This window comes from Equus przewalskii, chromosome 15 (assembly GCF_037783145.1).
Source record: "Equus przewalskii isolate Varuska chromosome 15, EquPr2, whole genome shotgun sequence".
Taxonomy (NCBI): Eukaryota; Metazoa; Chordata; class Mammalia; order Perissodactyla; family Equidae; genus Equus; species Equus przewalskii.
The window spans coordinates 36711146-36723937 of NC_091845.1; the positions used below are offsets into that span (position 1 = coordinate 36711146).

Genomic DNA, 12792 nt, shown 5'->3' on the forward strand with positions numbered 1-12792 from the left:
CCTTTGGAAAACACTCATAAAATTACACGCAAAGAAAAGGCCCCTCAGTAACCCTGTTCTTCCATGAGAAGGGGGTGGGGCTCACCAATAGAGTAAGGCCTGGAGCTAGGGGTCAGAGGCGGGTGGTGCCAGCAACAGGCCCCCAGTCCAGAGCCACCACAGGACTGTGAGCCCCTGGGGGAAAAGGGGCAGTGGGTGATGCCTAGAGACTGTGCTTGGGCCCAGTGGAGCACAGCAGAGATGGCAAGGCAAGGCGGGGTCAGCCCCTGGGCCTGTCTTGCATTGGTGGCAGGAGCGCAGGGTCCCAGCCATGCAGGACCCTAAGTGGCAAGGGACTGGGCCAGCCTGTCTTTGTGAAAGGACAGCTTTCCTGGGCCTCTTCTGAAGCCTTGGGAGAAAGGGAGCAGCCCAGAGCCAAGCCTGAGGGAGCCAAGGGCAATGCTGAGGGAGTCAGGAGCTGAGGAGCCAGGCCCACCCTGGGCCCACTCACGTGTGCAGGTGCTACAGATCTGATTTGGGGTGAGTGGTCTCAGTCATAATGCCATGAACTCCCCGGGCACACACCAGCCCCCTCAACCTGTGTTTGGTCTCACCTGGCCCTGCCCTCGGCAGGCTGGCCATCCACAAGAGGGTTCTGGGATCTGCCCCCGGTGGCAGGGGTCTTGGCGATGACCACAGTCTTCAGATCCTGCAGCGAGGCCCGCAGCTGGTTGTAGATGCGCAGGAAGTGGAACTTCTCATGGGGCAGCACGAAAATGGCGGTGACAAAGCGGTAGCCCACAAGCAGCTCAAGTACGTGGCCATCAGCAAAGGCACCCCGAGGCTGGGTGCAGCTGCGTGTGGGGTCCAGGAGCACAGTGGAGAGCGGGACACGGCTGAGCTTGAAGCTGTTGCGGTTGCGACAGTTGTGGGTGCCACGGTTGGGCATGGGATTGAAGTCGGCCTTGATAACGTTGAGGTGCTGGGGCGTGAGCAGCAGCCAGTACGGGATGGCGGCAGACTTGACAGCCTCAGAGGGCGCACAGCAGGAGCGCCGCACGGCCGAGCAGAGCGTGCAGCTGGCCCACTCGATGTTGCCTGAGTAGTCCCCGGCGGCCGTCTGCACCATGCGCTTGTCACTGTAGACCAAGTAGACAGGGAAGCAGCCCTGGCTGCGCTCCTGGCAGCTGCCTGCCACCTTGTAGAAGGTGAGCAGCTGGCGCAGGAACTCCTGCAGGCTGGTGTGGCTGCCGTAGAGCACGGGGCTGCACAGCATGGCCATGTGCTGTGGGGCGAAGCACGAGCGCAGGTCAGCGTGGAACTCGTGGAGGTTGGCGGCGTCTGAGATGATGAAGAGCGTGTTCTCGCTGTGCCGCACCTTGAGCACCAGACACAGCTCCGGCATGAGGAAGCCGAACTCAGTGAGGTCGCCGTGTGGGAAGCAGAAGACAAAGCGCAGAGACGAGAGGATGTGCTGGCTGCTGCCCCGCGACTCCTGGTGCGGGATCTCGAAGACGGCGATGCCAAAGTCAGTGAGCACGAGGCAGGCGGCGAACTGACGGATGCTGCCCTGCACGTGGATCAGGAAGCACCAGAGCACCTTGAGGATGCGGATGTGCTCCAGCAGGAAGTCCTCGTCCGCGCCCAGGGCCCACTCCAGGGCCAGGCGCTCCTCCTCACCCTCCTCTTCCTCCTCCTCCTCCTCTTCCTCCCCTTGGCCACCCTCTTCTTCTTCTTCCACATCTGGGGGCCCCATTTCAAAGTAGCGGTTCTCAGCAATGTCCTCTTCCTCCTCCTCCTCGTCATCCTCGCCCTGCTCATCCTGGCCCTCCTCCCGCTGGTTGGCAGCCTCAATCCACGCAGGCAGTTGCCGCTCGATGGCCTGACGGATGAGTGTGCTGAGGCGCTGGATGAAGTCCTGGTTGGTGGCCGTGTAGCCAATGCAGGTGAAGGGCAGGAAGATGATCTGGCCAGACCCAGGCACGACCTGGACCTCTGGCTCTGCCTGCTCTGGGCTGTGCGGGGAGAGGCCAGGTCAGCGACATGCTGGGCTGTGACACCCACACCTCCCACACCTGGAGCCTGTTGCTGCACTGAGGGTCTCCCAAGCCTCCTAAATAGCTGAGCCTGCTCCCAGAACAAGCATCAGTGGGGAGCTGAGGTGCTGGAAGGCTGGGATCCCAGTTTAATGAGTCCACACTCCTAGGGCTCTGACCACAGGCAGCCAGTGCAGTCCTGCCCACACCACACAGGCTGCCCAACAAAAGCCCTAAAAAAACTGCTCAGTCTTTCAGATGCTGGCCATGAGCCCCACAGGCAGTGAGCGCTCAAGGGCATGAGCTCACTTGTTGACAACAGTCCCCTTCAGGGGCACCCAGTGGCCTCCAGAGAGTGGGCTAGGCTGGTCTTAGAACCTTCATATTTAAATTCAAGCTCCTCTTGGCCACTACTGCCCTCATGAAAAAGTCTTATGTAGAACAGGGCTGGGAAACCTCTCCTGTAAAGGGTCAGAGAGTAAACACTGCAGGGTCTGGGCACCACCACATCCACATCATCTTTTTTAACAGCCCTTTAAGAACAAAACGATCATTCTGAGCTCACAGGCAGCACAAAACAGGCTGTGGACCAAACCGGCCTTGATCTGCTAACGCCTTGTCGGAGAACATGTGTCAGGCAACGTTTAGGGATTAGAATTTGGAAAGAGCCCAGAGCCCAGCCCATCTGTTTATTTGTTTAAGGGCAGAAATAGTTCTGAAGGACTTCTGTGAACAGACTATTAACAAAATCCAATTGGTCATCACTAGCCCACGGCTGAGTGTATGTGGAAGGCCCAGAACGCCTCCTCAGCCTCTTCCTTACCTTGCACCGCCAACAGCTCCCGGCACATCCCCTAAATCCTCGGAAGGTGCCTGACAGAGAAGGAAACGCGGTCAGCATCCGCCTGCTGCGACCATTCCCTGGCATCTACTGGGCACTGGACCCCACCCTGAGCCAGGCTCCCCACCCTCCCTCGCCGCCCTGTGGGACGCTCCACTCCGGTGGACTCTGGGGCCCGGAGACAGAGAGACTCACCATTTATCGTGCCAGTGCACAGCAGGGCTGAGATTCCCACGCATGTCTGCCTGACCCCAGCCCACGCTCCCAATCCCTGAGCCAGTCTCTCACTGCCCTGCAGCTCAGTCTCTGCCTCTGGGTCTGGCATCCAAGTGCTCCTTGTGCCACCCTGGAGGGTCCACATGGACAATCTACCAATTTGGTAACTGGCTAGCAGAGGATGCAATGAGCAGAGGCTGCAAGTGCCTGGTAAGGCCCTCCCAATGGTCTTTGGACAGTGGAGAAGACCCAGGGCTCGGAGCCTCCTACTGCATGACCTTGGGAGAGTGAAGGGAGAGCGTGCTGCGGAGTGCTGGGACAGAGCAAGAACTCTGCAAACTGTCCCAGAATCACACAGACACGACCCGGTGTTGTTGAACAGAGAGTTGGTGCTGGAGAGAGGCCAGCTACCAAGCACACTTCCCACACACACGGCAAATAAGCCACTCACACCACACTTGCCTTCCGCCTCTCTCTTCCCAGGGCACAGGAAGAAGCTCCAGAACCCTTACCAGCGACAGAGGAGGTGCTGGAGTCACAGTGCATCCCAGACTACCAGGGCAACGCGTGGGAAGAGGCAGAATGGCCTGGGGGTGCCAGGCAGCAGGGGAGAACGACTTCTTGACGGGTTTGGAACCCAAACAAGCCCCCAAGAGCCTTCTGAACTGCTTTCCCCAGGGCAGTCTGCTCACATGGCCTAAGGGTCATCTGGCTTTGCCCCTGAGGGCCCAGTGAAAGGCTGAGAGAGAAATATCTGTTCCCATCCAAAGAGAGAGAGACAGACAGACAGAGACAGAGAGATAGGGAGGCTGAACACTGACCCTAATCACAAAGCAGAGAGCACCAAGCGCTGGCAGCATTCGCCACAACTCCAGCCAGGCCACCTCCTACTTCCAGCCAGCCGTGGTGGAAGAGTCACCCATGGAGGTAACCATGCCCAGAAGCAGGAGGGGGGGGGGGTTACCTGTCCCGCAGGGATGGATTCCAGGGAATCAGAGCATCCCCGGGCAATGGGCCGGTCCTCAGGAGTCAGACTGTCAGTGGATGAGAGGCTGCTGGCCAGGGCCTCCTCCTGCACGAACATGATTCCTGGAGAGACCAGGGGTGGGCGGGTGGGGCAGGCGGGGCGGGGAGAGCGGCCTTTCAACAGACTGGCTGGGCCCTCGGGTTACTGGCACGGCTGGGCCTAGTCAGACCCCCAAACCCAGTCACATGGATTACACAAGAAAATGTTAAAACTGAAATCTTAAAATAACTCAAAGAAAGAACAAATGACTGCTCATCCAATCTCAGGTTAGGGAGAGAATTTCTAAGGCTAAACCTAAACGAAGAAATTGAGGTTTGATTACATAAAAACTAACCTTCTTTAAGTAAAAAAAAAAAACGTAAGATAAATCAAAATCAAATGAAATGAGAAAAAAGTACTTGCAATATTTGACAAAGACTTTATAAAAGGCTCTTAAAGATAACAAAAATGGAGGAAGAAAGTTGGAAACCCGATTAGGAGACAGCAAAGAATGGACAGACATTCCACAAAAGAATACCGACGGATACGACATGAAACAATGCTCCCCCCGACAAGTGATCACAGAAGGGCCAATTGAAAAGGACATATTTTGTCTCTCACTTTGGCAAAGGTCAGACTGCCTGCACAGCCCAGACTTGGCCCGACTGGGCAGAGGTGGGCACCAGGCCGTGAGCTGGCCCGCCCGTCGGAAGAGCAGTTTGGCAATATGTCCATCAAGAGCCTTAAACATGTTCACTCCTAGAGCCTCTTTCCGGGGAAATGCCTGAATGTGGCCCCACCCCGCCAACCTGTTATCTCTGTGGAGCTTCGCAGACACACGAGGGCACAGGACGCCTCACCGGAAGGCTGGGCCTTCTTGCAGGCTCCATTTTTCTCCAGGGCTGGCGAGCACAACCCGTGCCTGGCACTTGTGGCCTGCTTCCCGAAGGACACACCTCGCTGACCCTTCTGGGCCACCTCCTATGGACAGTGTACTCTGACTCACGCAGCTCAGAAACAGTGTTTTTAAACCCTGCTCAGGCTGCTTTATGAATACAGCACATCTGGGCCCATGACTTCACTCCAGAGGTTTCCTAGACTGGAGGAGGGTAAGGCCTTTTCCGAAGGCGGCTAGGTGGGTGAACACTGGGCATCAAGCCCCAGTTTTGCAGAGGTCCAGAGGAGCCCAGGGCTTGCCTCCACAGCCTGGCTTTACCACCAGTCACCAAGGCCCACTGAAATGACACAGGGCCCTCAGAGTTCCTCCAGAGGTCACAGACCCTTATCCAGCTCAGCTGCTGCCAGGGGATACGACAACTCATGCAGCCCAGGTCCTGTACCCATGGGTTAGGCAGGCAGATGGCTCAAGCCCAGACACGCGCCCTCAGCAGGGGCTTTGCACAGGCAGGAAGGGCAGCCAGCACACAGCCATGCATGAAGCGCACTGCTCTCTCCTCCCCCACATGCTTGGATCCTCCTCATCCTTTGAGTCTCACCTCACACACAACCTCTGCTGCAAAGCCCTGTCTGCTCTAGACATACCTCTCCCTTCTACAAACGTCCTCAAGTCATTCTGCTCTGTTCTCCCTTGGGCATACAACTCAGCTCCCCAAGAGGCTCCAAGTTCCTCAACGGCACTGTCCTGGTCAGCTCGAAAGCCCCCAACAAGGACTCGGAAAGAGGAATCCCTCACGGACCACTTCCGACCAGCCAGGAGCAGTGCTAAGCGCTTCGCCCGCATTAGCTCACGCACAGCTCTCGTCATTTACCACAGTTCATCGAGTCTAAGATGCAGGGCGGTGGTGCCATCTTGGTCTTAGCAGAAGGCGTCCAGGGAAGGTTTTCACATGACTCCATCACGAATACCAGCTGGATGACAGCAACTATAAGACGCCACTGACTGAAAGAGGCATCTCAATTTCAGAGAAGTCACAAGCTGGGAATGTCTGCATCTTAGAATCAATGAAGTAGAGAGTATCCACTTTACAGCCGAGAAAACAGAGCTTCAGAGAGGCTACAAGTTGCCTGAGGGAACACAGCCAGGGAAGTTGCAGTGCAAACTCAGCTGACCGACCCCCAGGTGCCTGCTCCTAGCCACTTCTCTCTGGCCTCCTCTCAGCCTCCAATCCTGGCTGGAGAACCAACCCTGGCATTTTGCACATCAGCCACTATCAGTCACACCCTCCAGAGCTGCAACAAGCTGGCTAACAGCTCCTGGGATGACAGTGGCCTGGTGTTCACTGGACAGCGCCTTCAGGCAGGCCCCTGAGCACCCAGTTTATCCACAATATGTTCACTTCTACAGAACCAGGCTGGGAGCAAAGCCGCTCCCACTCGGAAGAAATCCTTGTCCATCCAGGTAAGATCCAGTAGCACACAGCTGAACACAAACATCTGTGGATTCTCTCACATTAGCGAGAAAAAAGCAAAGTTTTCTTGCCACTCCCCACATCCCCAGCCCTGTGTGGAGCCAAGGAAATCTGGATAGGGACAGTCTCTCTGCTTCCTTCCTGGACAGTAGTCCGAACAAATAAGTGGTCAGAAACAGCCACTCAGAGGATGGGACAGGGGACACCAGGAGAGTGCTTAGACGGGGGCCCGACCTTTGTTGTTTCTCATAAAAAGGAAAGAGATGTGCACACACAGACATCCACTGCAGTTTTATTTATAAGAGGTGCAAATCTGGAGACAACGTCTAAAATGTCCAGTAGCCAGGAAAGGGCGGACGGACTACGGTGAGCCACTGTGTGCTGTGTCCCCAGGAGTGGGGGCAGGGAGGGGGGCTGAGGCCTGGGCCTGGCTGGTACGGAGGCTTCACCACTGAAGTGGGGGCTGCCTGCAGCTGTGGCCTTGGGGCGATGCTAGCTCAGCCCGCCCACTCCTGCTCTTTACCAGCTTGCTCTCCACTGGTCAGTTCACTCACACACTCACTCACTCAGTGATTCAACACGCTGACTGAGGACCCTCTGGGGCCTGGCCTCGAGGACCAGTGGCATCTCTTTGTCTCCCAGAAGTGAGGTGAGGCAGCTCCTCCACAGGCTCGACAGTGCCATGACGGGGCAGCAGGGGGCTGCGGGTGCAGGGCCTGGAGAGGGCTCGGGCCTGCGCCAGGAGACAGGGTCAGGGGAGCATCTTCACAGCGATACAAATCCCCTTCTCCTTTTATGTAAGAAAATAACCCCCAAATTTCTCAGTCAAGAGTGTTACAGAAGCAAATGGACAGTCAGTCTGGCGCCTCCCATCACCAGCCGTTCCCACAACTTCACTCACAGCTCACGGCTGAAACCTGGGTGCGCCGCCCTGTGGCGGGCTTTTGGACTTAACGTAAGCATTTCTCCCTTCTTCCTGCCCAGTCTCCCTCTCTGCGGTGACGGCTGCAGTGTTGTGGCACCACAGCTCAGTCCCCGTGTCATCCGCTGGTGTTTGTCACGTCCCATGTTTTGCTAGCATAAATAATGCTGCAGTGAGCAGTTCACCTCCTCCTTCCCGTTATCTTATCCCACTAAGATAAAGTCCCCACCAGTGGGGTCACCAGGTCAAGGGGTAGGAACATTTTTCTGGCTCTTGAAACATAGGGTCAAATTGTTTTCCCAAGACCTCACACCAAGTTCTGCGTCTCCAGGAGCCCGGGCGGGCGGGCGGGCGGCGTTCTTTCCTGTGTGTCCCGAGCCTCGACTCCACTCGGGACGGCACACCCTCCCCTCTTCCGTGGGGGCCGGGCCAGCAGACACTCTCATGGGACCTGCTTCACTCACTCATCTCCGAGGATGCCTGGGTTCAGAGGTGAAAGCCCTTTGAAAACGCTAAGACAGTGGGCAGGTGAAAGGGATTGGTCTTCCATGGGTCCACAGACAGCCCATCTTGGCCCCACAAACAGTGTTTGGGGATGGTTCATACCACGAGAGCCACAGAGATGAGGCGATGATAAAAGAAAACTCCCCACGCAGGAATCAGGGCACCCGACTCAGGAAATTAATAAGGCCTGGCTTCCCCTTAACGAGGAGCCAATCCACCCACATTCCCCACGGGGGAGCAGGGTCCTTATGAGCAGCAGCCCTGAGCCTGTTCAAGAGGGGCCTCAGGGCCCGTTTACACACCTAGGGTATCCTAGAGGAACTGGACGTGGGTGTCAGAGAAATTGGGGGTCCTCACTAAGCAAACGACAGAGCTGTAATCAGGCCAGGTACCCCCAATGTGTACCACCCCAAGAGGAGCTGGCCTCCAGACAGCACCACACCCTCCCTGTGTCTGAACCCTGTCAGGAGCAGGTGCCAACATCTCTCCCTGACTCCATCCAGGGGACCCAGGCAGGGCCCATGTGGCTCTGCTTGGCAGAAAAGATACATACACGATTACCTTGGTTGGAGAGGATGGGCTGGGGCAGGGAGGCAGACGTGGGAGCCACGGTGGGAGGGGAGCCGCTGGGTCTGACACAGGGGGCAGCTGAGAGACGAGAATCCTCACCGACCTGAAGAAGAGTGCTCGAGTCAGCGCGGGAGAGAAAAGAAAGATCAGGAAGAACAGAATATCACCAGGGGTGAGGAGGGAGAAACCTGGTGGTTCTCACAAACATCAGTGATAGTGAAGGCAGTCTTGCCTAGTTCTCAGCAACACCATGCGGCAGGTACTATCACTGCCCCCATCTTGCAGATGAGAACACTACAGGGCATCACTTGTCCAAGGTCATGCAGCCTTGGAGGGGTGCAGCCAGGAGTCGGGGGACCTGAGCACTCCCTGGGCCCAGTTCTACCGCGAGCCAGCTCTTTCCCGGCAGGCTCCTCACTGCTCCTCCCGCCTCCCACACAAAGACCCACCTTCTTCTCTGGGTTGTTCAGTTTGGACTTGACCTCCTTGGCTTTCTGAATCGCTTTTAGCACTTCCACAGTGTCCAGTTCCTTCTCTGTGGTTGCTGTGTTGTCCAGACAGACCTACAGAGTCCAGAAATCGCCATCAGTGTAAGCGCCAGCAAGAACGGCAGAAACAGAATGGCAAGAGCCCTGGTGAGGTGAGGGCCAGGCCCTGGGAGGCTCTGCCTGCTGGGAGGTGAGCTCCTCAGACCCACGAAGTGACGGGCAAGCTCCTCGCAGCAGCCCAGGTAGGTCCCATGCTGCCTGGTCCACCTCTGGGAGTCCTCTCCAAGAAGGGGAGGCAGGGGTGTAGGGTCCATTGGGAAGGCCTCCTGGGTGGCTGAGAGTAGGGGAAGGTGGTAACTTGAACTAAGCCCCCAGTTATGGCAGAACTCAGATCAGCAAAGAGCCAGGGGAAGGCCTGGACCCCCATCTGCAAATGCAGGAGGGAGCTGTGGGCTGGTGGGCAGTGCAGGGTGGCAGTGTGGTCCAATGAGGCAAGGTCCCAAGGGTCAGCCCCATGTGGCGAGGGAGCCTCCCAAGGTCTAGGGCCAGGGAGGGGAAGTCCTGTCAACACTGTCTTGGTGACAGCACGGAGAAAGGGGCACTTGGGGCCCAAAGGAGATTGGTGGGGAGGTGAGGTAAGGCGAGGGAAGGATGCAAACAGACCCCCAGGTATGTTCTGTCCTGGGATTGGGGAGGATGGCGGAGATGCCTGCTCAAGGCTGAGGAGACAGGTGAACCTGGCTCAGTACCTGTTTGGTTGGCATGGTGGCAGGTGGCTAGACACACGCAGGCAGCAGATACTAGGCTGGGCTAGACTGGCAAAGGTGGGCAAATCCTTTAGATTTCTAGTCAGATTTTATAGCCAGAAGTTGTCCAGGAAACTTGATAGTTTTAAATATCTTATTTCTGACCCTTGCCTATAATAAACAATGTAATTTTTTTTTTTTTTAAAGGAAGATTAGCCCTGAGCTAACATTTGCCAATCCTCCTCTTTTTGCTGAGGAAGACTGGCCCTGAGCTGACATCTGTGCCCATCTGCCTCTACTTTATATGTGGGATGCCTGCCACAGCACGGCTTGCGAAGCGGTGCCATGTCCACACCCAGGATCAGAACCGGCAAATCCCAGGCCACGGAGAAGCGGAACGTGCGAACTTAACCGGGCCGGCCCCAACAATGCTACTTTTTAGAAAGATCAAGACAGGGCTGGCCCGGCGGCACAGCAGTTAAGTTCGCACGTTCCACTTCTTGGTGGCCCGGGGTTTGCCCGTTCGGAAGTTCAGATCCTGGGTGCAGACATGGCACCGCTTTGCAAGCCGTGCTGTGGCAGGCGTCTCACATATAAAGTAGAGGAAGATGGGCACAGATGCCAGCTCAGGGCCAGTCTTCCTCAGCAAAAAGAGGAGGATTGGCAGATGTTAGCTCAGGGCTAATCTTCCTAAAAAAAAAGAAAGATCAAGATAGTCCCTCTACACTCAGTCTGTGCCTGCTGGTTCGTGGGAGCCCTCCTGGGGGAAGCATGGCGGCTAGCAGCCCCAACAGGACAGCAGTGGGAGGAGGAGGGAGTCTTTTCCTGGGGAAGTTGCAGACTTCCCAGAACTGAAAGGGCCTCCAGGGCGGGGACATTCTTCTGCAGTAGGCAGGCTCTGCCTGTGAAGATACGGACAGTCTCTTGGAGGGAGCTGAGCCTGGCAACCCTGGCAGCTTACCTCAGAGGCCCTCTCTCCAAACTGAGCCAGCACCTTGGTCCGGTAGTCGGGGATGATGCTCAGAGGGTTGTTCAGCAGAGCCACGTGCTCCAGACACGGGAGGCTGCCTATGCTCCTGACCTCCTCCATCTGCAAAGGCACGAGTTCCACTCGCCTTGTCCGTTTTTTAACACTTCAGCAACATGACAATATGTTTGCTGGCCTCTTTTAAATGAAAGGAAGCTTCCCACTCTTCCTTAAAGTGTTAAACACCAAGGCATAGTCATTCCAGAACCCTGAGATCCTCCTGGGACATGACTCACCTGTTCGATTCTGTTGTTGCTGAGATCCAGGTTGACCAGGGAGTAGAGCTTGTGCAGACCACTCAGACTCTCCAGGAGGTTGCCTGCCAGGTTCAGGGTCTTGATGTTCCCCAGTTTGGTGTGAACCCCGTCCAAAGAGGTGAGTTTGTTGTAGGACAGGTCCAGGTGCACGAGGTTGTACAGGTGCTGCGGCAGCATCAAGAAGACGGTAAAGTGGTTCAGGTCAAGGCTCCAAAGAAAGGGGACCTAGGCTAATGGTGCGAGGGGCCTTCCGACCTACAATGACCAGTTCCGTAGGTCGGCTCCATTCCCTCAGACCGTTACATGGGAGGGAAGCCCCTCTTCTCCCCTGCAAACGCCCCAGCCCAGTGGCACCCCCTCCAGAGGCAGTGTGGCCCTCAGGGTAGGTGCAAGCTGTGAAAACGAGGCTGGCCATCTTCACGATGGAGCTGCATCATCTTCATCACACTCCACTTGTACTTAGGCATCTTTTCTAACCCTTTGGAACCAGAGTAATAATCGCTCAGTGCATTGTTGGGACCCTAAAGGGACGGCAGCAGCCTCTGCCCCTGCAAACCTCTGGTGCACCCAGACACCTTTTGTGAGTCTGTGAGACAAAACCCCAGGGGATGGCCAAACTCTGAGGGGTGAGTCAGCCTCCTGAACTTTCAGGGACCCTGTGAGAAGCCCGCAAGTGGCGACGGTCTCCAAAGACACTAATTACCTGCAGGTTGTCCACGACCAGCACTCCATTGTGACTCAGATCAAGGAACTCAATCTTTGGAATCAGTTTCTTGTGAAAGAAAAGACAACACCCAACATTAGTCTAGGAGGCTGGACCCTATGCGGCCCCTGTACGCAGTGGACAGACACCCTGGGATTCCCCCTCCTAACCATGGACTCCTGGGCCGGCTGTCCTGCAGAGCCACAGGCAGAGCCACTTCCCGGTGGCCCCCCAGCGAGCACGTCCACAGGAACACACACGGCCTCCAGTGCTGAGCACGTCCCACTATCTTTACAGAGCACTTGGCTTACGAAAGGGACAAATGGCAAGGACCCAGACAGAGAAGGAAGTCCACCCGTCCTTCTTCAACCCTTCCCACACCCACCGAGAAGCACAAACATAGGAATCACACTTCTATTGCCCAAATGCCATCTGGATGTCACTCTTACATGGGCACATCTGGGATCTGTGGAGTGATTTTTCTGCTCCACTCCTTGGGATTAGATTTCATTGCTTATTGTATTTCTATTACATCAAATGTACATCCAATTAACATGCTTCATTTGGTTCTAAGTACTACCATACCTATTTTAAATAATCCCATTTTGAAAGTAATTTAAAAACTGCAGGCAACGCACAGACCACTGGATACAGGATTTCTGTGGTCCTTCCAGAAAAAGCCAAGTTAAATACCCAACCTCAGGGTTTGGTCAGGCCGGAAAAGCCCCTGGCGCCTACTGCTGGGAGCATACCACAGACTCATCAATCTCCGAGATGCTGTTGTGGCTCAGGTCTAGAGTGGTCAGCGCTTGCCATGTGGGGATGACAGCAGTCACAGGGCCTTCCAGGGCTGTGCCTTCTGGCTCCCACTCATCAAATTCCGAGGCTTCAGGAACAAGGACTTCCTGTGTAAGAACATCTGTTGAGCACCACATTCGGGCCCTCACGCAACACTCACTGGGAGCACAATCATTGCAAAATTTCAGGAAGGGCTTGAGCATATTTAGCATGTGGAAGTGAACTTGCATTAAATTGGGACTTTGGTTCATATGTGTTCCAACAATTGTGAAATAACTGAAAAGCTTAGCAATACAAAAGCTGCTTGGAATATGTTCTGGCTCTGTTTCA

General features: G+C 55.7%; 1 protein-coding gene across 9 annotated transcripts in view; it reads right to left on the reverse strand.

The window, feature by feature from the left end:
- NISCH (nischarin) overlaps positions 1-12792 on the reverse strand; it is a 34738-nt gene that overhangs the window by 5652 nt on the left and 16294 nt on the right. For 6 of the 9 annotated variants that reach the window (XM_070575058.1, XM_070575057.1, XM_008513108.2 and 3 more), the window contains 9 exons: positions 12417-12569; positions 11665-11733; positions 10941-11126; positions 10639-10767; positions 8893-9006; positions 8435-8546; positions 4037-4161; positions 2839-2888; positions 594-1994 (listed from right to left, as the gene is read on the reverse strand). In XM_070575058.1, coding sequence (XP_070431159.1) covers positions 594-1994; positions 2839-2888; positions 4037-4161; positions 8435-8546; positions 8893-9006; positions 10639-10767; positions 10941-11126; positions 11665-11733; positions 12417-12569 — 2339 coding nt within the window. Of the gene's footprint in view, positions 1-593; positions 1995-2838; positions 2889-4036; positions 4162-6723; positions 7850-8426; positions 8547-8892; positions 9007-10638; positions 10768-10940; positions 11127-11664; positions 11734-12416; positions 12570-12792 lie in introns of those variants that run through there. The other 3 variants (XM_070575056.1, XM_070575055.1, XM_070575059.1) reach the window with 2 other exon arrangements.